Here is a 27333-nt window from a genome sequence, read left to right as displayed (position 1 = left end):
AGGTTTTTTTTAAACAGATGAAAAACCAATGAAAGACAATCCAGTTGTGTACACTCTTTTGGAAAAGTCCTGTGTTATTGCATTCTATGCAGCACAATGTAATGGCACTAGAAATTTTGAATGATTGTACAGTACTTGAAACCATCCTCAGACACTTCTCACAACAACTGCTATTTCAGAGCCAATAATAGTTTCAATAATGATCCCAGAGGCACCTTGTATCTTGTTATATCTTTACTAGGGTTCTTATCTCAGCTAGGGCAAAGGGAATGTTCCCTGGAGATGACAAGGATAGGCTTCATCTCCGACTTTGAACTTCACTTTCCTTTTAAAATGAGACTGTTGAAAAATAAATTCTTCATAACATTGCAGTGAAATAAAGCATTGACCTGCTTGATTCCAGTGCGGTGATAACAAATTAGCTCGACATTCAGCAGTGGATTTTCTGTTAACGAAGCCCTCAGGCGTTATGGATTGGATCTTGGCAGCTGCAAGGTTACAATCAGTCACCCATATTACTTATGGGACACTAACAGTTGAATGGAATTGTGAAGCCTTCTCAAGCTGCTATTGTTCATTGGTGAATGTTATAAAAGGCCTTCTATTAAGCATCAGTCACTTTTTTTGGTGCATGTCAGGGCACTGGGCTGTGTAAAATTGCAGATGTTCCAAGAGTTAGCCAGAAAGAAGCTAGAAACCTAAATACTGAGAGTTACATCGACTTCGATGGGTAATGACACTGCTATCCGGATTGCAAATGCTGCATTTTGAAATGGCGCTGTTTGTTCTTTTTTATATTTCTATTAAGCTTTTGCTTTCTGAGCATTTCTTTTCTATAACTTGAAATAAATCTGCCTGGGATAGTGTATTGATATCTTGCATAATGTTATCTAACAATAGCATACTGCTGATCACTGCCTGGATTGTATGCAGAACCAGTGGCTGATCTGCATGCAGCCCCCATTGTACTGAGCATATAGTCACTGTCCTTTCAAATCAATAGCTTTCTGGAGTAGAAATTTTAAACAGATATGGTCTCATTTACAATGTGAATTTGATTCTACCTTTAAATTCTTAATCATGTGGCATTTACGTGATTCAGTACTATTTTCCAACACTTCGTACTTGTACCATCAACATTAATCTGGATATTGATCAATTAGGACATTATATTAAGTTTACTTCTTTTTAGATTCAGCTGGTATTTAGTTGGTAGGTGATGAAGAGTTGTCTAGGTTGAGCAGCTGAGAGTGTCATGAAAGATTGAACTGGTAATGTCTCCCAAGCAACAAAATGTCAGACTGCCGTGTTTATAGCAGGAGTGTTTACAGGCTGCTATTTACATATTCAGTTTTTGAAATCATTTCTCTGTTTTTTATTATTATTTTTTGGCTTAAATGAATCCATGCAGCTGCCTCAAGCAATGGCTACCACATTAATAATTAATTCAGGATTATAAAATGCTGAATTGGTGAGTTCCTGTCTGAAAAAAATTATATCTGGTGCATTGGTAAAATTTCAATGACTTCTGTATGGGTTTAATGAGATTGTAGCCTGAAGTTTCAACATCTCCTAATGACTTATAAACTTTATCTGCTTTCACATTGATCTACCCAGTTGTTCATTTCTGAAAATCAAGGATTGTACCATAATAGGTGATATCCTGGATCAGATGTAAAGAGAGCTCTCCAGGCAAATCACGAGCTAATGGTTGCTACAGGTGACATTTATATGTCAGTTCTCAATATGCAATTGATTCTAAAACCTAACATACAATTTGTCTATGGATGATACATCTTGGAATAATAGACAAAGCTCAATTTACAAAGAGTAAATGATCAGTGTTCCTATGAATAGAATAAAGCGAACAAGTTCACAGACACACCTTTTTTTAAAAAAAAAGCTTGTCATCTGTTCACTTATCCCAGAGTTTACAGTACAATGATATATATTAGAGCTTTAGTATTAATGAAGGATTTAAACTGAGGTCCTCCATCAGCCAGCTCCCCACCATGACTACCAGCCCCCCCACATCTCCATCGGGCACACAAAACTCAAAACGGTCAACCAGTTTACCTATCTCGGCTGCACCATTTCATCAGATGCAAGGATCGACAATGAGATAGACAACAGACTCGCCAAGGCAAATAGCGCCTTTGGAAGACTACACAAAAGAGTCTGGAAAAACAACCAACTGAAAAACCTCACAAAGATAAGCGTATACAGAGCCGTTGTCATACCCACACTCCTGTTCGGCTCCGAATCATGGGTCCTCTACCGGCACCACCTACGGCTCCTAGAACGCTTCCACCAGCGTTGTCTCCGCTCCATCCTCAACATCCATTGGAGCGCTCACACCCCTAACGTCGAGGTACTCGAGATGGCAGAGGTCGACAGCATCGAGTCCACGCTGCTGAAGATCCAGCTGCGCTGGATGGGTCACGTCTCCAGAATGGAGGACCATCGCCTTCCCAAGATCGTATTATATGGCGAGCTCTCCACTGGCCACCGTGACAGAGGTGCACCAAAGAAAAGGTACAAGGACTGCCTAAAGAAATCTCTTGGTGCCTGCCACATTGACCACCGCCAGTGGGCTGATAACGCCTCAAACCGTGCATCTTGGCGCCTCACAGTTTGGCGGGCAGCAGCCTCCTTTGAAGAAGACCGCAGAGCCCACCTCACTGACAAAAGGCAAAGGAGGAAAAACCCAACACCCAACCCCAACCAACCAATTTTCCCTTGCAACCGCTGCAATCGTGTCTGCCTGTCCCGCATCGGACTGGTCAGCCACAAACGAGCCTGCAGCTGACGTGGACTTTTTACCCCCTCCATAAATCTTCGTCCGCGAAGCCAAGCCAAAGAAAGAAGAAGAAATGGTACAAGGGTGATGAACACTAAGTGATGGAGAAACTGAACTTGGAATATTGTGTGCAAGCCTGGTCTCCTCATTTAAAGGACAGTATGCTAAAATTTAGAGGGAGTACAACAAAGGTTGACATGTTGGTTCATGAAACAAGGGATTATGCTCAGAGGAGAGATAAGGCTGACTAGACCTCACTCTCTTGTGCTCACCAGAATAAGAAGCTCTTTCATACAAGCGTTTGGTGAACTTGAACTGTCCATGCAGGACATTGTTTACCTTGTCATTTCATTTAGAAACAGGGGTAACTGTCTGAAAATGATCATTCAGTACTGATATGGGAAGAAACTTCATTATCCAGAGCATGATTCTATATTAAAATGAGCTATGGAGGGTCAGTCATGAGAACATGCAAAAGAAGAAAATGATTGATTTTTGGTTACAGGAATTGAGGTATCCAGGTTTTGTGCAGGAAAGTTGCACAAAGTAAACGATCAGTGTCAATCCTTCTGAATAGTGGTGTAAGGAGGAGAGGTAGATTTCTTTCCAGGCACATGCTGCCCATTTCATTGCCTTTGGTTGAAAGATCAATTTTAAATTGAGCTTTGAAATACATGCAGTTCTGTTAAAAAGTGCAAGAACCTGAGACTATCACAAATGAAAATAATAAGTCTTTCACTTTCTGCTTTCTTTCACTGGGCCGATTAATAAAGTGGATGAGAGCCAGGTGGACCTCTGACCCTTGCTATGCTTATTATGGCGTTGATGGCACAGACTGCTCCTTCCTCGAATACCTCAGTGAAAGAGAGTGGTTCTGTCCTCCTGTACCATGGAAGAATCGAACATCTACTCCTACCAGAATTGAATCAAAAGTACAGGTATGCCGATGATTTAACATTAAAGATTAACTAGTGTAGAGTATTAAGCACAAAGGAGGTATGCAATGAAATAATAGAGCATTTTGATTTTTTTATTCATGTCTGAATAATCTAAGCAAACAGCTGCTTTGTAAATTATTTCCAAGTAATATCTTTATTCTAACAAAAGCTGTTAAAATTGTGCTTTCTTTCACAAACATACTTGAACTTAGTATTCAGGGTACCTCAAAATATATGTTCAGGTCCATCCCACTTTGAAACTGTTGCAAGTTAAAGTTTCAATATTTAAAAATTAAGGAGTCTACTGCTGTTTTGCATCTGTAGAAGTGACTTTCAGTTAGTAAATGATGAGACCAATGTTGATGAAATTGACATGATATAGTCAGCCTTGCAGGCTTGTTATTCACGGATAATAATGACACACAACATGCAGCTGATAGTCACAGAAATTATGGAATACTGGCAATCAAATCATTTTCCAAGTCAGAAGTTTAATAATGAAGTGACACAAAGATAATTAATAAAATAAATACTCTTATTCAAAATTCTTTACCACATATTTTGAAAGGCAACATAAAACTATATGTAAACTTTAAGTAACAATCTATTCTACGGGGTCAGATGCTTCACATCAATAGAACATAGAGCAGTGCAACACAGGAAGAGGCCCTTTGGTCCACACCGTTTGTACTGAATATGATGCCAAATTAAACTAGATCTCTGCTGCTTGTACATGACCCTGTGGACTATCATTCTATTTCCTGTTTATTTATGCCTTGTCAATGGTGCTATCATATCTGCTTCCATCATCATCCTGGCAATCCTATCATTCTGTGTATGTTTAAAAAAAAACTTGCTCTGGACATCATTTTTGACTTTCTCCTCTTCATCACCAACCCATGTCTTCAAGTATCTGACGTGTTCACCCCAGAAGAAAGTTTCTGACTGCCAACCCTATAATTCTTATAATTTTATAAACCTGTTAGCTCTCCCCTCAACTTTCAGTACTCCAGAAAAAAACAATCCAAGTTTATCCAATCCTCTTCTTTTTGCTCATACCCTCTTATCCAGGCAGTATCTTGGTAAATTCTGTCCAAATTGATGGGACAGAAGTGGAGAGGGTTAGAACCTTGAGGTCATGGGAGTCAATATTTGAAAAGACTTCTCCTGGAGCCAGCACATCAAGACAAAAGTGAAGAAGGCACACCAATGGCTATACTTCCTCTGAGGAGATTTGGCATGTTGTCAAATACTCTATCGAACTTCTACAAGTGTTGTGCCGCAGACCAGAAACAATAGAAATTCACCAAGAGGCTGCTATTACTTTTCTTTTAAAACAATAGATTTATTTGTAACTACTAATAATATAACATCTTAATCTATCTGTGTGCGAGTGCGTGCGTGTATTGCCTAAACAGCTTAGGTACAATTCTGGGAAGTCATTCCAAAGTTCAGTCTGAGAAATCCTGTGTTGAATCTCGGGCTTTTAAACTGATGCCCAGAAGTAATTCTGAGGGAGGTGAGAGACTGGGTGATCGGACTGCCGAAAATTCATGATCCTTGTCAAGTTTCTTGCTGAGAAATATCCTTTCAGACGAACAGTCGTCACAACTTCCCTTTTTATTGTGTAAGTAAAATGAAATGTGTGACTTCCACAAAGCTTCTAAACCCAGGCACAGGTCAGTCAAAATGACCATCACCTTGGTCACAATTCAATCCAGCAATTCTCCTGCTTCCTTTACACAGATACAATCAAAGTGACCTTTCCTTTGGTCACAGCGATTCAATAATTCCCTTGACAGGAGAATCATCCGAATTGTCCATTTCATACAGAGTCACTCCACCAGATGGCTGGTGGTCAATAATGAATGCTGTTTCTTTAAGTGTACCACACACATGACTCTCTCACCACCTGTGTTCCTGGATCAACAACCATTGTACGTTCTCTTTTCCAGAGCATCAACTTTGTGTATAGCCATCCAGTCTCTCCACAACGGTTTCAGCCTGCCCTAACCCTTAAAGTCACAGTCTCACTAAATGAAACGGGAGCTCATAATACAAGTGCACTGTGGAAGGTATATTGAAAGGTTTCATCACAGCCTTGTTTGGGAATTTGACTGCCCAGGAATGCAAAAGGCTCCAGAATGTAACAAGCATAGCCAAGTTCACTGAACGTTCTGATTCCCCATCTAATGCATTCATCCATGCAAGGTGTTGCCTCAAGAAAGGCGGCCAACATCGTAAAGGACCCCATCATGCTGGTCATGAGAAGGCATGCCTCAGTACACCAATGATCATAAAGGCACAATTAGATTTGTAGCAAGCTTTAAAATCGGCAGGAAAAGCAACATGTGCCAAAAAAAAACAAACACTGTGAGGTCAGGATATTTAATTTTATAATATAGACACAGTTTAAAGCATCAGAGAACTCAGTGTAAACAATATAACTGATACTATATTTGCACTCAAAAAGCTAGTTGGCATTGTGACAGAGTATATAGATATGTTTTTGGGAGATAAATTGGGAAAGGTTTGTTAGAGTACAAACACTTTAAAACAGATCTTATTTAAAATACTGGAATTCTGCTCCATGCTAGACATGTCAGGGCCAAAAGTCTTTCTAGAAGCTTTGGAGAGTGCCCAAGAGACTTCACTAATGGATTGTTGTTTACAAAATGGCAACAGAGGAAAGATCTTGTTAGAGCCGCAGATTGGAGCTTTTTTTAAGGGGGTCATGTGGTTTTGCAAGCAGAGAGAGTCAAACAGGCTTTCTCTCAGAGCGAGAGAGAGAGAGAAAAAAAGAGAGAGGTCACTTCTACGGTGTTACAGCTAGCAACAGCAGCTGGGACTGGAACAGGACAAGCTGGCAAGCTTGTGGAAAACCCATGAAGAACTTTTTTGAACTTAAACACACATTACGTACATGTGCGCTGAGAATTAGAAGGGGGTTAAGTTAGGTTAAGTAAGTCAGTAGTGATGTTAAAGTTTGATTCTATTTTCACATTTAAAGATAATTAAAAGCAACTTTTGTTTAAGTAACCATTTGTCTTGGTGAATATCTATTGCTACTGGGTTTTGGGGTCCTCTGGGCTCGTAACAGCATCTTCATGTGTTGAGATCAGATAACATTGCCCTGCATGGATAATTTGCAATCCAAGAAGACATTCTCTTTTATATTCAGCTTCTTTATGCCTGAGCCCATATTAGCAGAGCTCACCATAGTTCAACTAAATTCTGCAGCTCTGTTCTTCCAGATGAATTTGAGCTTTTGCCCTTCCAACCTCGTCTTTCTACAATAATTTCCTTGCTAGTTTTCCACATAGAGACTGTGGGGAAACACGCCTACATTTATGATTTTATCTGAAGATATCACATGCCTGAGACCTCACATCAGTGGAGAATGATTATTCTCTTTTGCAGAATGAAGTGTTTTTTGGAATTGCACATCCACTTGCACTTGTACTTCTCTTCCAGCCCAGTTTCCTCCTAGTAGAGATAGGATTGGATCCACATCTTCATGAGGGAGTCCACTAGTGCAGAGGCTGCAAACTCACTGATGCTTCAGCAGGAAGAGTTTCTGCAGTGACAATAGGGATTATTAAAAGGGATGAAGAATCTTGAAAATCAGAAAGAAGAAAGTGACTGTAAATTTCAAATCTGTATATTTCTGAGGCAGTAAGAGGAAATTGTTGTTTCTGAAGATTTGTCATCACCTTCTCTATTGGCAGCTTCAGAAAGATGTGGCAAAAAGGAAAACAATCCCCCACAGAACCCAGGACTTGCACCTCCACAATTATTTGCCTTTGCAAGCCTGAAGGAAGCAGCTTTGGCCTGTTAGATTTAGCCAAGAATCTTAGAGGAGGCACAAGTGCTTTGGCATTCCGCATAAATTTCTCAGCATTCCAAATCACAAACATTACTAATTTTGATATATTATGTGAGAAAATTCTCTTATGTCTTTTCCAAGGAGGAAGGAGAAAAGAAAGTCCAGTTTCCCAATGTTATTTGATGTTTTCATCGGATGTTGGTTTGCCTCACACAATCTATCCTGGGATAGAGTTCAGATTGATTGTCAGAGTATAATCATGGCATCATGTACAACCCTGACATTCCTTCTTCCTGCAGGCAAGGCAGAATTAAAAAGTAATTTGTAGTATAAAAAAATACTGTATGCAGTGTAAATATGTAAACAGATAAAAAAACTGTAAACAAATAACAAAAGTAAACAAACTGCAATAAAGAAAATCAATAAAGTGCACAAGTAAGAATCCTTAAATGAGTCCCTGATTAAGTTGGTTGTTGAGGCATCTGATGGTGGAGGGGGAGTAGCTGTTCCTGAACCTGGTGGTGCGAGTCTTCTGGCATCTGTACCTCTTTCCTGATGGCAGCAGTGAGGACAGAGCGTATGCTGGGTGGTGCAGGTCTTTGATGGTTGCTGCTGCCCTCCGACAGCAGCGTTCCCTGTAGATGCCCTCGATAGTGCAGAGGGTTTTGCCTGTGATATCCTAGGCTGCGTCCACTACCTTTTGGAAGGCTTTATGCTCAGGGGTATTGGTGTCCCCATGCCAGACTGTGATGCAGATGGTCAGCACACTTTCTACCTCACCTCTGTAGTAATTTGCCATGGTTTCTGGTGTCACCCATAACCTCTGCAAACTCCTGAGGAAGTTGGGGTGCTGACATGCTTTCTTCATGATGCCACTGCTGTGTTGAGTCCAGAAAAGATCTTCCGAGATAGTGATTCCCAAAATCTTAAATTGGTCACCTTCTTAACCTCTGATCCCCCAATGATCAGTGAATTGTAAACCTTTGGTTTTCCTTTCCTGAAATCAACAATCATCTCATTAGTTGTTGGTGCACCATTCAGCCAAGATATTGGTTTCATCTGTGAATCTAAAGCACTCCAATTCATTATCATTATGGATGTCACAAGCCAGAAGAATGCACCGACCAAAAGTTTTTTAAAAATCATAATTAGTTTGCACCTAGATAACTTCAATTAACAAATATTGCACCATCAAATTTCATTTTCTAAATCCATAGCTCAGAATAAAATACACATTTCAACACCTTTTTTAAATATTTATTTATAGGATTCAGCACCCTATTTCCTACCCTAATTTGCCCACCCAAATGTCCTTTCGGTAGGTATTGATAAGCTGATTTCTTGAACTATGTGATAAAGATGCCATCACATCTCTAAGGGAGAGGGCGGTTATCATTATGACCTGGCAATATATTTTCCACATAAGAATGGTATATGGTTTGCAGGAAAATCTATGCTAAAGTTATAATGTTCAAATCCAAATTCAACAAATAGTACAGTTGAACCCCGATTTAACGCAAATCCAAATATAACATGATGAATCATTGGGACTTGGCCCCCGAGCAGCCGTCAAGAACAAGTTCAGGAATTTCAGGCTGCCACGGGGAGCCAGGACTTCAGACTGCCACAAGGAGTTGGAACTTTGGGTTGTAGCTGGGAGCAGGGATGTCAGGCTACTGCCAGGAGCTGAGATGGTGTGTTTACTAAAAGTTAACTTGTGTTTTAATTTCAACACTAACTGCAATGATTTATTGAAACCCCGATTTAGTGCAACCTAGCTTTTTTCACAATGCGATTTTTTTGGACCCAGATTGTGGTGTTATAACAGAGTTCCACTGGACGTCAAGCGCTGAAGAGCTGGCTCTGAATGGGCAACTAAAGCGGCATCATCTGCAAAGAGTAGTTCACGGACAAGTTGCTCTTGTGTCTTGGTGTGAGCTTGCAGGCGCCTCAGATTGAAGAGACTGCCATCCGTGCGGTACCGGATGTAAACAGCATCTTCATTGTGAGGTCTTTCATGGCTTGTTTCAGCATCATGCTGAAGAAGATTGAAAAGAGGGTTGGTGCGAGAACGCAGCCTTGCTTCACGCCATTGTTAATGGAGAAGGGTTCAGAGAGCTCATTGCTGTATCTGATCCGACCTTGTTGGTTTTCGTGCAGTTGGATAACCATGTTGAGGAACTTTGGGGGGCATCCGATGCGCTCTAGTATTTGCCAAAGCCCTTTCCTACTCACGGTGTCGAAGGCTTTGGTGAGGTCAACAAAGGTGATGTAGAGTCCTTTGTTTTGTTCTCTGCACTTCTCTTGGAGCTGTCTGAGGGTAAAGACCATATCAGTAGTTCCTCTGTTTGCGCAAAAGCCGCACTGTGATTCTGGGAGAACATTTTCGGCGACACTAGGTATTATTCTATTTAGGAGAATCCTAGCGAAGATTTTGCCTGCAATGGATAGCAGCGTGATTCCCCTGTAGTTTGAGCAGTCTGATTTCTCGCCTTTGTTTTTGTACAGGGTGATGATGATGGCATCACGAAGGTCCTGAGGCAGCTTTCCTTGGTCCCAGCAGAGCTTGAAAAACTCATGCAGTTTGGCATGCAGAGTTTTGCCGCCAGCCTTCCAGACCTCTGGGGGGGATTCCATCCATACCTGCTGCTTTGCCACTTTTCAGTTGTTCAATTGCCTTGTATGTCTCTTCCTGGGTGAGGACCTCATCCAGCTCTAGCCTTAAGGGCTGTTGAGGGAGCTGGAGCAGGGCGGATTCTTGGACTGAGCGGTTGGCACTGAAAAGAGATTGGAAGTGAGGATGGAGATCTTGTCACTGAGGAGGACTTCGCCGTCTGAACTGCGCAGCGGGCTTTGGACTTGGGGTGAGGGGCCGTACACAGCCTTTAGAGCCTCATAAAAACCCCTGAAGTCGCCAGTGTCCGTGCTGAGCTGGGTTCGTTTGGCGAGGCTAGTCCACCACTCATTTTGGATCTCCCGGAGTTTGCGCTGAAGACGGCTGCATGCGCGACGGAAGGCTCGTTTCTTCTCTGGCCAGGACGGCTTTGCAAGGTGAGCCTGGTGGGCAGCTCGCTTCTTTGCCAGCAGCTCCTGGATTTCGTGGTCATTTTCGTCAAACCAGTCCTTGTTTTTCCTGTAGGAGAAGCCCAGTATCTCTTCAGTGGATTGCAGTATGTCAGTCTTCAGCTGATCCCAGAGGGTTTCAGGGGACGAGTCCGTGAGGCGGATTGCATCCTCGAGCTTTGTTTTGAGGTTTGCCTGGAAGTTTCCTCTCACTTCGTCTGACTGCAAGTTTCCAACATTGAACCTCTTTCTGGGGACTTTACTGTTCCTGGACTTTGGCTTGAAGTGAAGGTTGAGCTTGCAGCGAACAAGCCGGTGGTCAATGTGGCATTCCGCGCTGGGCATGACCCTGGTGTGGAGCACATCTCGTTTGTCTCTTTCTCGCACCAGGAGGTGTCAGTGTTTGGATCGGGGATGCATCCAGGTAGTCTTTATACAGCTACACTTTATACATATATCATGCTTTGCATCATTTCCAAGTTTTCATTGATGAGTGAAATGTGACTCCCCAAAAAATTTAACAGAGCTCTAAAAATCCAATATAATAAACATGGATTTCGCTCTTTCATTTGCCTTAAAGCATTGGCCTTTGTTGGAGACTTTTATTCTTTTTTCAGTTATGCAGTCAATTATCAGGTTTTATGGTGCATTAAATTTGTTTGAAGTTGGTTATCAGCTTTCTTCACGGCAAAACTAACAGAACCTGAACAAACTTCAAAAGATCCATTGTGAAATATCTTGAAATAGTTCATTTAATCTTTCAAGTTTTAAATTAAATTTCAACTGCAGCTGATGACTTGGCAATTCTATACATACATTAAAATGGGCGTAATTATCCTCTTGCCTGTAGCAACATGGGAAGAGTTAAGGTGTCACTCAATTTACATTCTTTTCTGTTTCATATATGAAATCGCAAGGTCCTACATCCTCTGAAATGGAACATGAATTAAATTGTTTTATCATGATGTTGCTTCATTTATATAACAGATTGTGAAATGGTAGAACAGCAGCGGCTGACAGGAATTGAGACATTAATCAAGGCATTCAGTCCTCCCTCACCTGGATTCATCTACTGCTTGCAAGCTGTTATCCCACTTCTGCCCTTCACTTCTTTATAATTGCTATCTCCCCTCTACTCTTTCAGTCCAAATGAAGGCACTCAACTTGAAACACTGCCACAATTAGCACAGTGCTATCATGGTTTGATTGACCCTGGTTTGAATCCTGCACTGTCTGTTCCTCTGGGAGCTCTGGTTTCCTCCCATTATTCCAAAATGTATGGAGGTTGTAGCTTCGGTGCCATATTTGGGCAGCACCGGGCTCGTGGGCCGAAAGGACCTGTCACCATTCTGTACATCTAAATTTAATTTGGAAAAAAGGATCAACTGTCTGTTTCCCTCCACAGACGCTGCCTCATTTGTTGAGTTCCTCCAACAGTTTGTTTCTTGCTCCAGATTCCAGCACCTGTGTCTCATTGAATACTTATTCACCTTAAATCTTTGAAGAGCTTACTTCGCAAAAGTTGAATTGCTTTGAGAGGAAATAACTTTTGCCAACTTTTACTTTTCCATTCTTTTAGGATTCTTGATTACTGTGGTGAGCAGGTCTTAAAAAAAATACCTCTTCTTAATTGGCTATGTTCATGCTACAATACCACTGAGCCTAGGGGCGAAATGATATGGACAACCACATGGTGCCTTTGGAAAAACAACGTGTTACTCCATCTGCATCTGATATCCTGACAGTTGCATATAAAAATCAAAACCCACAACAAAGGTATATGGTGCAGGAGCTGCTCACAGAGAACAGAGGCTTAATTTCCTGGGCATGCTTCTGAGGTTCAAGTTATCACAGCAGGTAATGACAGTTCTTTGCAACTTCCTAGAAAAACAAGTTGGTTCTTCAAGTACTCCCAGCTGCAAATCCATGCTCAATTTCAATATCAGAAGTTTATAAATACATCAGTCTGGTAACAGATGCCTTTTCTTGTGAGGGCTGCTCTTTACAAATACTTAATTACCCAAAATAATCAGGTTTGTGGAGCTTGCCTCGGTTTCGGAGAGTCATTGACTTCTGTCAAGACAATAGAACTTCTCCCTTAAGAAAGGCTGGAATGTTTCTTAATCCCATTCCATTAATGATCATTTATCCACCAACCAACTTCCCACGCCACCCCCACAGGCTGCCATTATTCTTTCATCCTGTGGTACTTTCCCTCCTTGATGTTCTTTTTTAATCCCCCAAGCAGATTTAGGTGACAAATATCCACAGAACAGATGAACTTTGAAAGGAGAGAAGCTTCCTCAATATGCTTGGGCTGGTTTTTGTCAACATAAGCAAAGAAATGTCCTTCATTGGAAGCAGTAATTTGCCCCCAAATTGCAGTGTTTAGGTACCCAGTGTATCAAGAGGCATACTGGGAAATTGAAACTGGTTCTTAATGTACCCAACATATTATATATCTTCCTCTTTTTTAACAAATTAAATGATATTATGCATGAAATTATATGGTAATCACCAAAGAAAAGGTACAAGGACTGCCTAAAGAAATCTCTTGGTGCCTGCCACATTGACCACCGCCAGTGGGCTGATAACGCCTCAAACCGTGCATCTTGGCGCCTCACAGTTTGGCGGGCAGCAGCCTCCTTTGAAGAAGACCGCAGAGCCCACCTCACTGACAAAAGGCAAAGGAGGAAAAACCCAACACCCAACCCCAACCAACCAATTTTCCCTTGCAACCGCTGCAATCGTGTCTGCCTGTCCCGCATCGGACTGGTCAGCCACAAACGAGCCTGCAGCTGACGTGGACTTTTTACCCCCTCCATAAATCTTCGTCCGCGAAGCCAAGCCAAAGATATGGTAATCAGCTATTTATTTAATATTCAGATCTAACTTCTGCCAGTTGTGAATTCATTCAATCTCTCGGACCCTTCATTCACTAAACTTTTAACTACAGTTTATCATAAAATTCAAAACACTAATAATTCCAATGGCTCACTTCCACTAAGTCCTCACACACATCTAATTTGCCGTTGTTGCTTCAAGATATGAAATATTCTGGAGCACCATTTTGTTTGTAAGCATTTAAATGTTCAAATAAAAATTAACAAAATCCAAAAACTAATATAAATAATTAATTACAATTATATATTATGTTTATCTCAATACTAAATGCCATGATTGCATCAATCATTTATGGTTTTTATACAGCTGCTGCATTCAAGGAAATAATTCCCATTTTCCCAAAACACTTGCTGCTTAAAAATCTCAGAATGGGAATGAGGGTGCCAGTCCCGTTCTGAATTTTGACCTCCTCGGCCCATTGTCATTTCTTGTCATATTCCTGGAATGACTGCCGTCTAAACTGAACTACAGAAACTCTGTGACCAAGGGGCTAATGAATACAACAAAGCGATGATGTTCTGCTGTCTAAACTCATGGACAGAAACAAAGATTTGCACTTTTGGTCATTCTTGTGTGAACAATCAATATCAGAGTCTCTTCATAACAGTAAAAGTTTCACGAAGTCTATATATATAAACAAAAACGTGTTGATTGCTTCTCAGAACTGATGATATTTTTGTCCTGCTTTCACAAGATCTTATATCTGGAACTTCACTTTGACTCTTTGGAAACATCAGACCTTTTTATTTTCCTTTTCTACTGTCACTCTTATGAATTTACAAAAGCACCTTTACAGATTTTGCCAGTTCAGGTTTGAATTCCAGCATTTACATTGAACCTGTCATATTGTATTCTCAAATTCCTCTGTGGTCTTCTATCTTTCTCCCATTTGTTAACCATCCCTGCATCTAGTCCCAGTCTCCTCCAGTTCTTTCTCTTCTATATCACTCTTTTTGCAGCTGTTTTTTTTGATCTGCCTTGGTCTGAAACTTGACCTCTCTGACTCATTATTCACCATTACATCTTTAACATCGCCTCTTCCAATATTTCCTTATCTTACTTGATGTTAAAGTGATTTTCAGCTGTACCTACTCCCCACACCTCCTCTCTCACCACCATTGGAATATAGGAAGCAGCCCTTCCAATATTTCACTTGTGAATCTGCAGGAGTCATCTACTGTATCCGGTGCTCCCATTCTGATCTCCTCTACATCAGAGAGACCGGATGCAATCTATGAGATCGCTTCATTGAGCACTTTGGCTTTGTCCACCGCAATAGCGTGAATCTCCCTGTGGCAACCTACTTTAATTCCCTGCCACATTCGCATACCAACATGTCTGCCCATGGTCTCATACCCTGTCAAAGTAAGATCACTCACAAATTGGAGGAACCATACTTCCTATTCCATCTGGGGTCCCTCCAACTGGATAACATGAATGTCAACTTCTCCAGTTTCCATTACCCCTACCCCCAAAACCATTTTTCCCAATGTCTCCTTTCTTCTAGCTCTCTCCCTCTCTCTCTCTCTCTTTTTCCTTTTCCCTACAGTACCAGCCTCCACTAGTAGGGACTGGAATTTGGTTGGTACTGGTGCCTTGCCATTCGATGTAGGCGATCATGTCTCTCCATCATGGTCTCTGACCCTCCGAATTGTAGTTGTTGCCTCCCCTGTTTCTAACCACCATGTTAATCCATCTCTCATTTTCATTCTTTGTCTGCCTCTGGTTCTTTTTCCTTTCAACTATTCAAAATTTATTGTCATGAACAAGTCATGAAATTTGGTGTTTTGCTGCAGCAGACCTTCATATTATAACCATCTTACAACATAATATAAATAAAATGATAAAAATAATAGTGCACAAAAAGTAAGAAAGTGTCTTTGATTATTCAGGAATCTGATGGCAGTGGGGAAGAAATTGCTACTAAATGCTCGTCTTCAGTCTCCTGTACCATTTTCATGAAGGTAGCAGATTGAAGAGGGCATAGCCTTGGTGGTGGAGTTCTTTGAGGATGTCCTCAATGAAATGAGTCTGGTGCCTGTGATGTCACAGGCCGAGTTATCAATCCTCTGGAGTTTATTCTTGTCCTGAGAGCTGGAGCCTCCAGACCAGGCACTGATGCAACCAGTCAGAATACTCTCCACGGTACACTTATAGAAGATTTTAAGAGTTTTCAGTGACATACCGAATCTCCTCAGGCACCTCACAAATCATAGCCACTGGCGAACCTTCTTTGTGGAAGCTCCAGGACAATCCTGGAATTTGAAATTCTTGACCCTCTCCACTCCTGAGCCCTCGATGAAGTCTGGGTCACGTTCTAATCTATCTCTTTGCATAATATACCCAAAGAATTTTGATTGCTGTTTTCTGATTCTTTCAAGTAGTGATGTTTTGTTTTCGTTCTTTGTAGAATTTCTTTGTTTGTTATCCTGTCTGTATATGATATGCATGGCATTCTTCTGAGAAATCACATCTCTGCTGCATTGATCCTTTTTCCATTGCATTTCTGATGGTCCATGACCTGCAGCCAGACATCAATATACAAACATTTGCAAACAATTAATTATCAAAAATGATCAGGCATATTAGTCAGACATTGGGTGTGTTGGAGGTTGCCACAATTTCAGAGAATCACTGACTTCACTCATGACAATAGAACTTCTCCCCCAGGAAAGGTTGGAGTGTTCATTAATCCCATTCCATTAATGAGATTGTATCCACCAACATTTTTTCCCCAGGCTCTAATGACTGCCATTATTCTTTCATCTTGTGGTACTTTGCCCTCCTTGATGTTTTTAATCCCCTGAGCAGACTTGGGTGACAAATAATATTCACAGAACAGATGAATGTTCAAATGAGAGAAGCTTCCTCAGTATGTTTGGGCTTGTTTGTGTAAAGCATAAACAAAGGAATGTCCTTCACTGAAAACAGTAATTTGCAACAAAATTGTAGTATCAAGAGCTCATACTACTCATCTGTACTCCTTCTACTGCCCTTTCTTTCCTCTCCCCAGCCTTTTAATTCAGGTACCTGCCTACTTTTTACTCATATCTTGAAGAAGGTCTCAGGCCCGAAACATGGGTTACGTATCTTTACATCTTGTGGACGCTGCATGAGACAGCATCTGCAGACTTTTGTGTTTCGCTCCATTCAGCTATTCTTCTCTTGCACCTCAAAAGGTTTTAATAAATGGAATAATTCATCAATATCAGCCATTGAGGTCAAATTGATTATGTTATTATTTGGGAAGAGTTCTTATTATGGCCTTCTATGATTTCTTTAGTGGCAATTGTTCTGTGTTTGTCTTTGGCAACCAAGTTAACAGCAATAATAGGATGGAGCATGTGGTTGTCTCACTAAGTCACACAATCATGACACTGGTGCTTTCTTGCTCACAAAAGCATCACTGAAGATATGTTATTGAAATCATAAACTTTCTTTAGATCTTGGTCTCATGGAACTGGCATTTAAAGCAGAAAATGTATGCTTCCAATGCACAGCACACCATTTATTTTTCACAAAATTAACAAAGAAGTCATGAATAATTTTTGAGAGACAGGCTAAGAATAATTAATCACTAGATAATGCAACCAGATAATTTCCAATTTTGATATAGATATAAAATGTCAGATAAAATTAATTCTCAGAAACTGATCATCCTATCAGACAACTTGGAGTTATCTTAAATAGATGAAGCTAAAATTATGGGTACATGCTGATTAGCATGACATATCTTCTAAAATGATGACCTGTATGTTCCTGATAATTACATTACTGCAACATTTTTTTTATCTATTTCCTTTTTACCAGGTGAACCCTTACTTCTATTTCTTGAACCTATTCTATTGCCACAAATGCTTTGGGAATCAAGGATTCCTATTTTTGACTGTGGCCTACACCTACATTAAGAATAAACAGTTTAAAAGATAAAAATACTAGACTGTACTTACACTGAACAAACTTCCATTTGCTTGAATATACAAACCTTAACGCAATTTACTTTATTTTTAGTCACATTCTTTGACAACATTTAATCTTTGCTGCATCTGCAGGTTCCTCCCCCTCCATGGAGCTGCCCAAAAGAAAAACAACAACATTATAGATAAATAACCCTCCACCACCTTTCTCCAAGTTTACAGATGAATTCTCTGATTCAGATGACTCTTACTAAGCAGGGATAAGGAAGCACTTTGAGAGAGTTATTCTCCTGGGTGACACCATTGCTGTTTCACACAACTTTATTCAACCAGCTGCTACGAGCAAAACACGACCAGGGCACTTTGCTGGCTGAATATTTGCTCCCATCTTCACTAATGGTTTATTTGTTACTAGAGCGCATCAGATGACCCCCAAAGTTCCTCAACATGGTTATCCAACTGCACGAAAACCAGCAAGGTCGGGTCAGATACAGCAATGAGCTCTCTGAACCCTTCTCCATTAACAATGGCGTGAAGCAAGGCTGTGTTGTCACACCAACCCTCTTTTCAATCTTCTTCAGCATGATGCTGAACCAAGCCATGAAAGACCTCAACAATGAAGACGCTCTTTACGTCCGGTACCGCACGGATGGCAGTCTCTTCAATCTGAGGCGCCTGCAAGCTCACACCAAGACACAAGAGAAACTTGTCCGTGAACTACTCTTTGCAGACGATGCCGCTTTAGTTGCCCATTCAGAGCCAGCTCTTCAGCGCTTGACGTCCTGTTTTGCGGAAACTGCCAAAATGTTTGGCCTGGAAGTCAGCCTGAAGAAAACTGAGGTCCTCCATCAGCCAGCTCCCCACCATGACTACCAGCCCCCCCACATCTCCATCGGGCACACAAAACTCAAAACGGTCAACCAATTTACCTATCTCGGCTGCACCATTTAATCAGATGCAAAGATCGACAATGAGATAGACAACAGACTCGCCAAGTCATATAGCGCCTTTGGAAGACTACACAAAAGAGTCTGGAAAAATAACCAACTGAAAAACCTCACAAAGATAAGCGTATACAGAGCCATTGTCATACCCACACTCCCGCTCGTCTCCGAATCATGGGTCCTCTACCGGCATCACCTACGGCTCCTAGAACGCTTCCACCAGCGTTGTCTCCGCTCCATCCTCAACATCCATTGCAGCGCTTTCATCCCTAACGTTGAAGTACTCGAGATGGCAGAGGTCAACAGCATCGAGTCCACGCTGCTGAAGATCCAGCTGCGCTGGGTGGGTCACGTCTCCAGAATGGAGGACCATCGCCTTCCCAAGATCGTGTTATATGGCGAGCTCTCCACTGGCCACCGTGACAGAGGTGCACCAAAGAAAAGGTACAAGGACTGCCTAAAGAAATCTCTTGGTGCCAGCCACATTGACCACCGTCAGTGGGCTGATCTCGCCTCAAACCGTGCATCTTGGCACCTCACAGTTTGGCAGGCAGCAACCTCCTTTGAAGAAGACCGCAGAGCCTACCTCACTGACAAAAGACAAAGGAGGAAAAACCCAACACCCAACCCCAACCCACCAATTTTCCCCTGCAACCGCTGCAACCGTGTCTGCCTGTCCCGCATCGGACTTGTCAGCCACAAACGAGCCTGCAGCTGACGTGAACTTTTACCCCCTCCATAAATCTTCGTCCGCGAAGCCAAGCCAAAGAAGAAGAAAAGAAAGAATTCTTATTTATTTTATTTTTTAAGGTTGGCGTATGGGGTTAGTGCAACACCTTTACAGTGACAGTGATCTGGGTTTGAATCCCACGTTGCCTACAAAGAGTTTGTACCTTCTTCTTGTGTCTGCGTGGGTTTTTCCCGGGGGCTCCAGTTTCTTTCCACTGTTCGAAACGTACTGGGGATGTAGGTTAATTGGGTGTAATTGGGCGGCACAGTCTCGTGGGCCAAAATGGTCTGTAATTGTGCTGTTTGGCTAAATTTAATTTAAATTTTCCTCAATTTTTTTTGTTCTTTGCTTAAAGCTGCTGGTTGCTCGAATTCCAAATACCAGGGGATTTACTGGAATAGCCATTTTTAAAATTTTTTTAATAGTTGAGGGCTTTGAAAGCTTAATCAAAATGTAACAGTTCAACCAAAAATAAGTAATCTGCTGGAGGACCACAGTAAGTTGAGCTGCAATATTGGGGGAGAAAGGAATTGTTAGATATAAATTCAAAAGCCTTCTAATTCAGCCCAAATTCCATCATATGTGGTTGACCAAAAAGCTGGAAGAAGAAATAGAACTAATTCTGATTTCTTCTCAAATGGGTATTGTCCATTAGTTTGTTGTATTTTTTCTTTCATTAATTGCATTGAGCAGGCAATAAATATACAGTTTTTATACCAGTAGCAACAATGGAAAAAATCAATTAAAATTAAAATAATCTCTAGCAAATGACTTCAGGGGAAGTACAGTTGCCTTGCATTATATCAGAAACGATTTTTTACAAACATTATCAAGGTTTTTCATGTTTTAGAAGTGAAATGACTTTCAGTACTCATTGTTTTATTCTTTCTAATTATTTACAATTTCATGAAATTGCACTTTCTGAAATGTCATTTAGCCTACTTTATGTTGCTTTATTTCATTAGTAGGCTGTTAATTACACAGATATAAGGGAAATCTTGTTTTTCTTAACTCAGAGACACATAAGAGAGCAAAGAAACTAACAGATTTGGATAGAAGAATGTAAATCAAAGAACACATGCACTGACTGGTGTATTGGCTCCAATTGTTGACCTGTTATACTTCTATCAGTAATAGGGAAAATACTGCTATCTATAATCTATAATGAAGACAGCTACAGAGAACAAAACAAAGGACTCTACATCACCTTTGTTGACCTCACCAAAGCCTTCGACACCATGAGCAGGAAAGGGCTTTGGCAAATACTAGAGCGCATCGGATGCCCCCCAAAGTTCCTCAACATGGTTATCCAACTGCACGAAAACCAACAAGGTCGGGTCAGATACAGCAATGAGCTCTCTGAATCCTTCTCCATTAACAATGGCATGAAGCAAGGCTGTGTTCTCGCACCAACCCTCTTTTCAATCTTCTTCAGCATGATGCTGAACCAAGCCATGAAAGACCTCAACAATGAAGACACTGTTTACATCCGGTACCGCACGGATGGCAGTCTCTTCAATCTGAGGCGCCTGCAAGCTCACACCAAGACACAAGAGAAACTTGTCCGTGAACTACTCTTTGCAGACGATGCCGCTTTAGTTGTCCATTCAGAGCCAGCTCTTCAGCGCTTGACGTCCTGTTTTGCGGAAACTGCCAAAATGTTTGGCCTGGAAGTCAGCCTGGAGAAAACGGAGGTCCTCCATCAGCCAGCTCCACACCATGACTACCAGCCCCCCTACATCTCCATCAGGCACACAAAACTCAAATCGGTCAACCAGTTTACCTATCTCGGCTGCACCATTTCATCAGATGCAAGGATCGACAATGAGATAGACAACAGACTCGCCAAGGCAAATAGCTCCTTTGGAAGACTACACAAAAGAGTCTGGAAAAATAACCAACTGAAAAACCTCACAAAGATAAGCGTATACAGAGCCGTTGTCATACCCACACTCCTGTTCGGCTCCGAATCATGGATCCTCTACCGGCATCACCTACGGCTCCTAGAACGCTTCAACCAGCGTTGTCTCCGCTCCATCCTCAACATTCATTCGAGCCCTTTCATCCCTAACGTTGAAGTACTCGAGATGGCAGAGGTCAACAGCATCGAGTCCACGCTGCTGAAGATCCAGCTGCGCTGGGTGGGTCACGTCTCCAGAATGGAGGACCATCGCCTTCCCAAGATCGTGTTATATGGCGAGCTCTCCACTGGCCACCGTGACAGAGGTGCACCAAAGAAAAGGTACAAGGACTGCCTAAAGAAATCTCTTGGTGCCAGCCACATTGACCACCGTCAGTGGGCTGATATCGCCTCAAACCGTGCATCTTGGCGCCTCACAGTTTGGCGGGCAGCAACCTCCTTTGAAGAAGACCGCAGAGCCTACCTCACTGACAAAAGGCAAAGGAGGAAAAACCCAACATCCAACCCCAACCAACCAATTTTCCCCTGCAACCGCTGCAACCATGTCTGCCTGTCCCGCATCGGACTTGTCAGCCACAATCGAGCCTGCAGCTGACGTGGACATTTACCCCCTCCATAAATCTTCGTCCGCAAAGCCAAGCCAAAGATAATGAAGAATATAATGACTGAATGCAGAGAAAAGAATGATAGGTTTGAACAGAATCAGCATGGATTTATGAACTGGAAGATACTTTTGATCATTTTCTTAGACATTAAGAGATAAGTAAAAATCAATGCTGTATTTAGATTTTCACAAGGATTTTGAACAGGTCCCACACAGGAGGCATGGACTGAGAATTTACCAGGTTAAGTAGTATCTGTGGATGCAAAAGGAGAGTTGACTTTTCATGCTGCAGAGTGAAGACAGTACAAGACCATAAGACATAGGACCAGGGATAAGCTAGTCAGCCCATTGAGTCAGTCTTACCATTCAATCATAAACTGATCCATTTTCCCACTCAGCCCCACTGTCTGGCCTTTTCCCCATCTTCTTTGATGCCCAGGCTATCAGTCTCTACATCCAATGATGTGGTCTCCACAAATGCCTGTAGCAACAAGTTCCACAGACTTACCACCCTCTAGCTGAAAAAATTCCTCCTCATCTCAGTTCTAAGTGAACACCCTCAATCCTGAAGTTGAGCCCTCTTGTCCTAAACAATCGCACCATGGGAAACAACCTTTCTACATCTAATCTGTCCATGCTTTTCAACATTCAAAATATTTCAATGAGATACCACCCACCCCCCCCCCCGCATTCTCCTAAATTCCAATTAAGACAGGCCAAGAGCTGACAAATGCTTCTTGTATAATAACCCTTTCATTCATGGAATCAATCGTGACCCTCCTTTGAACCCTCTCCAGCATTAATACATAATTTCTTAAATGAGAAGCCCAAACTTGCTCACAATACTCCAAGCAAGGTCTCTCCAGTGCCTTGTTGACCCTCAACATCACATCCCTGATCCTATATTCTATTCCACCCGAAATGAATATCAGCATTGCATTTGCCTTCTTCTCCACCACCGTAAGGAATTGAGAGTGAGGGCTGTGACAGGGGATTCAAATGAGGAGGGGTGAAATGATGGACAGATGAATCCAATTGGGGGGGAGGGAGGTGTTAAGAGATAGGCTGGAGGGTAATAGGCAAAAGCCAGACAACAAAGCAACAAAAAAAAAATTTGGGCAGATGGATCCATGTAATTGAAGGGGAGGGAGAAGGTGATAAGCAGAACAAAATAAGATTGAATGATGTTCAGATGGAACCAGATAGGAGCAAGGAAAGGGGTGGTCATCTGGGGAGAAGAAACCCAGGTGAATAAATGTGTGTGTGAAGCCTCCTCCATAAATCTTCGTCCGCGAAGCCAAGCCAAAGAAGAAGAAGAAAGAAGCACTGAAAAAAATAAAAGTGATGAGCACCTATATGAGCATAATGTAGGAGCCTAAACTGTCAGATTTGAGACAGGCAGTATATGTGCGCCAGGGTCAGGTTTTAGGCCTAAACATCATTTCAACAATTCTACATGCGACCTGGCTGATGGGTCTGCATACATTGGTGTACTGGGTGAGATTTTACCGATCCATTTTACTCTTCTCTTCTGTAACCTGCACTACCCAGGTGATTCAAGTGCTCCTCAAGACACTTCTTAAATGCTGTCAACAGCTCTGTTTCCACTACTCTCTGAGTGTGTTCCAGGTACCGTGGAGGATCAGTGTTGATCCTCAATCCAGGTTCTGGGGTGAAATCCAAATCAGCAGTTTACTCTCCAGAGGATGAAGGACTCAGACTTTTCTTGTGCCAATTCCCTTTATTTATTACATAGGCCTGAGGGAGGTCCATCACCCCTGTGGGAAATCCAGGTGGTCTCTGAAAATACAATTACATCAATTTATATACAGTTTGTATACTTCACTGCACTTAACAGCACAAGGACAGCTTCTTCCCCGCTGCCGTTAGATTCCTGAATATTTAATGGGCCTTACTTTTCCTGCACTATTAATTTTACTTTTTTATAGTAATGTCATAAGATTGGTTAATAATATGAACGTTTTCACTATGACGTTGCCTCAAAACAATGAATTTCATGACTTGTTCATGACAATAAGTCAATAAATTCTGATTACGATTTAACCAATCCAAAAAACAGTCTTCTCCCATGTGACAAGAATTACCCTTTCTGCATTAAGCTACATACTATTTATCCGCATCAATTTATTGCATCCTTATGTGAACCAATCACGTTACCAGGTTCCCCTTTCACTGGGCATTGTTCTCGTCACCTGAATAGGGAAACTCCAGGCTGGTGGAAACTTATCAGTTGGGCAGGGGTTACCCAGCCACAAACGTCAAACCATTGTCACGTTGCTCAAATCTGCATCCTCTCCAGCACTAACATATCTATTCTACAGTTTGGTGACCAAAGCAGCACTCTAGCTGAGTTCTGACCAATGTTTTATAGCACTGAAGCATGAGTTCCCTGCTGCTGTACTTAGTGCCAAACTAATGAAGGCTTGTATCCCATATGATTTCTTAACTGCATTTTTGACCTGTGCTGTGCTGTGAAGGCCTCTCTGTGATTCAAAACTCCCCAAGATCTTACCTTTAATTTAAATTTTTAATTTTAATTGTAACTTAATTTGTAATTTAAATTTAATATACAGCACATTTTGGCCCAGGAGCCCACGCTGCCCAATTACACCTAGTTGACCTACAACCCCGCAGTACATTTTTGAATGGTGGGAGGAAACCGGAGCCCCCCCCCAGAGGAAATCCATGCAGACATGGGGAAAATGCAGAAACTCCTTACAGACAGTGTTGGTTTCGAAACCTGGTCCCGATTTCTGGTGCTGTGACTGTGCTGCCCTTTAATGGTGAATGCCCAACTCTCCTTAGTTCTCCCAAAAGGCATCCCCTCACATTAATCAGGATTACAGTTCATCTGCCATTTCTCAACTGATTTCACCAACACATCACTATCTCCCTGTAACCCAAGATGACTCTCTACATTGAAAACAACTCTACCATTCTTCATGTTAATTGCAAACGTGCTGATCGTGCCCCTTCAGCCATATCCAAATCATTAATGTGCATTACAAAGAACAAGTGTCTTTTTTTTTCAGCACCAATTGTTCTGGAACACCACACATTCCAAAGCAACTCTCTAGAGTCACATTTTGTCTCATTTCCTGATCCGATTTGCCCTGGATCTCTTGGGTCCCATGTGAAACTTTTTTGAGCACTTCATGGTGAACAAGATCTCCTTCACTGCTCTCATCAATTCACTTTCATCCATCTTCAAAACATTCAGTCATTTGACATTGTATTTGTGGAGTCTTGGAGAGAGTGTTCTATATCAAACCATCAGCAAAGCTGCAGCTTCTGAAAAGCTTAGACCAACAATGAACAGAAGTGAAACAGAGCACTTTTTCTCAGGATATTAATCAACTGCTTGAATTGAATGGCTCCTATAGTTATCCACTTAGAACAGGTTAAAATTAAGTGCCATGTCTCATAATTTCTATATTAGCTTTATTCCCTTCATGAAGAAAAACACAAGAAATAATTCAATCCTATTTAGGGACAATTTATTTAATTTATTTATGTATCAAGCAGCCATCAGTTATATAATTTAGTTCCTCAGTTGATGGAGTCTCTCAGCCCAGTCTTATTGATGTCCAACCACTGGCCTATGCATAGATGACAGAAAGATAAATCTTCAATAGAAGAGTAGGTTGGACCCAGGACAAATAAGGCAAGGGAGACTTCATGCTTACAGAGGGCTGGAAGTAGATGGAAATATTAATAGAGTTTCATCTGCCTCTACAAAAATGAAAATGATTTTCAGCAAGGTTATGGAGGTGATTAGCGGAGTGCTGTTACAGAGCTAGCGACTGGGACCAAGGTTCAAATTCCATATTATCCATAAGGAGTTTGTAGGTTCTCCCTGTGCCTGCGTGGGTTTTCCCCCAGGGCTCCGGCTTCTCTCCACCCTTCAAAACACACCGTGAGGTGTAATTGGATGGCACAGGCTTGTAGGCCAAAAAAGGCCTGTTAGCATGGTGTATGTCTAAATTAGTACATTTTCAAGCAGTTAACAGTTGACTGGATTTTAAAAAATAACATTGGGTTCCTTTAATGTCTATGACCTGACTTGAATTTAAGATTTAACTATAGATGAAGATTGTTACCTATTTCAGCTAAGTGTCTATTTTGAAGCTTGCTGCAAATGAAGCCTCAAGATTTTACTTTACAAAACAAACTTTTGCTTGAGTGCCACCTTATTTTCTAGTCCAAGACACATCAGCTATTTTTATAGCGGCCATCAAAGGAACAAGTTAATGCTGGATGGGAGCACAGTTAAAATTCAGACAGATGACAGATCTACTAAAGTTTTATTTGAATTCTCTCATCTCAATTCACTCTAATATTCTGAATGGCATCAAATAGGAAAATGGTCCTTCATTAAGTAAATAGATTAATTTTCAATTATAGAGCTGTGATATCAGTAGGGAAAATTTGTGGGTTTTCCAGAGTTTAGGATGATAGTAATGAGTAATTTATGGTTAATCATGATTTGGCCTTTTTTTCCCTCCAAATTTTATTCTTTATTTCCTTTTCCTCCTCCACTATGCTTCTATCACTGAGCCTTTCTTTGAATCTCAGTTCCTGTTGCTTGGACTCAGTGCTGTTACCAGTAGCATGACGTGGATCAGACATAATGATGCCTGACCTCCATTTCTGTTCTGTAGTGTGGGGACATGCTAGTTGAAGTCAGCGCTAAACATTGGAAGTTGGAAATACAGTGATTCTCAGTGGAACTGCTGTCCATACTTTAATAAGAACCCAAATATAAGTTAATATAGATTTCAAATTTTTTTAAAAACCTTGTTTGAATGCCGCACTGTCTCCAAGGAGCTTGTACGTTCTCCCCGTGTCTGCATGAGTTTTCTTCAGGGGCTCCAGTTTCCTCCCACCCTTCAAAAATGTACCGGAGTGTAAGTTAATGGGGAGTAAATTGGATGGCATGGACTTGTAGGGCCGAATTGGCCTGTTACAGTCCTGTTTGTGTAAAATATTTTAATAAAATAAATAAATAAAATCCATGTAGATTCTGGATTTCTAAGAAATGCAGCATTAATAATAATGTATTTGAATAAATGCATGTCAAAGAAAAATAAAAACAAGAATGAATACCTTTCTAAAGTCTAAATGTAATGGGTTATTCATTGTATTTAATATTGATTTAAGGATTGGCTGATTTTCTCTTGAACTCGTTTATTCTAGAGATAGAGTGTCATCATTTAGAGCATTTGAATTTAATTCTTCTCTAAAATCTATTTACATTTATTGTGCAGCCTAAAGGGTTATTTTAATAATCCAGTCCGCTTTTACAATATGAGTGTGGATGAATGTAAAGTGACTTCTTCTGCAAAAAAATGTTCTCTATTTCCTTCCAAATAAATTATTCAATGTTTTTACTGAATGAAAACAGCTAAATTTGACTTGTCATATCATGATTTGTGCATTCTTTTTGAAGTTTCTGGCATTTACCTTTAACTTTTAAAGGGTATTGTCTGAGCAAAGGAAATGATTAAATGCAACTATGCCTGCAAACTAGGTCACACTGGCATTGGATATATTCTTCACTTACTCTTGACTCTTACTCAAAGCATACCAGAATTGATCAAATTCAGTCATTTCTCTTGTAACCTAATGCCCTTTTAAGTCTTGTTGTTTGTTTCTTGCAGTGTGA

General features: G+C 41.2%; 1 protein-coding gene across 10 annotated transcripts in view; it reads left to right on the top strand.

The window, feature by feature from the left end:
* LOC138759590 (alpha-1,6-mannosylglycoprotein 6-beta-N-acetylglucosaminyltransferase B) overlaps nucleotides 1-27333 on the top strand; it is a 619678-nt gene that overhangs the window by 332480 nt on the left and 259865 nt on the right. For all 10 annotated transcript variants that reach the window (XM_069930278.1, XM_069930274.1, XM_069930271.1 and 7 more), the window contains one exon: nucleotides 3574-3738. In XM_069930278.1, coding sequence (XP_069786379.1) covers nucleotides 3574-3738 — 165 coding nt within the window. The remainder of the gene's footprint in view (nucleotides 1-3573; nucleotides 3739-27333) is intronic.

Source organism: Narcine bancroftii, chromosome 3 (genome assembly GCF_036971445.1).
Source record: "Narcine bancroftii isolate sNarBan1 chromosome 3, sNarBan1.hap1, whole genome shotgun sequence".
NCBI lineage: Eukaryota > Metazoa > Chordata > Chondrichthyes > Torpediniformes > Narcinidae > Narcine > Narcine bancroftii.
Note: the sequence above shows the minus strand (reverse complement) of the source record. Positions and strands in the feature narration are given on the sequence as shown.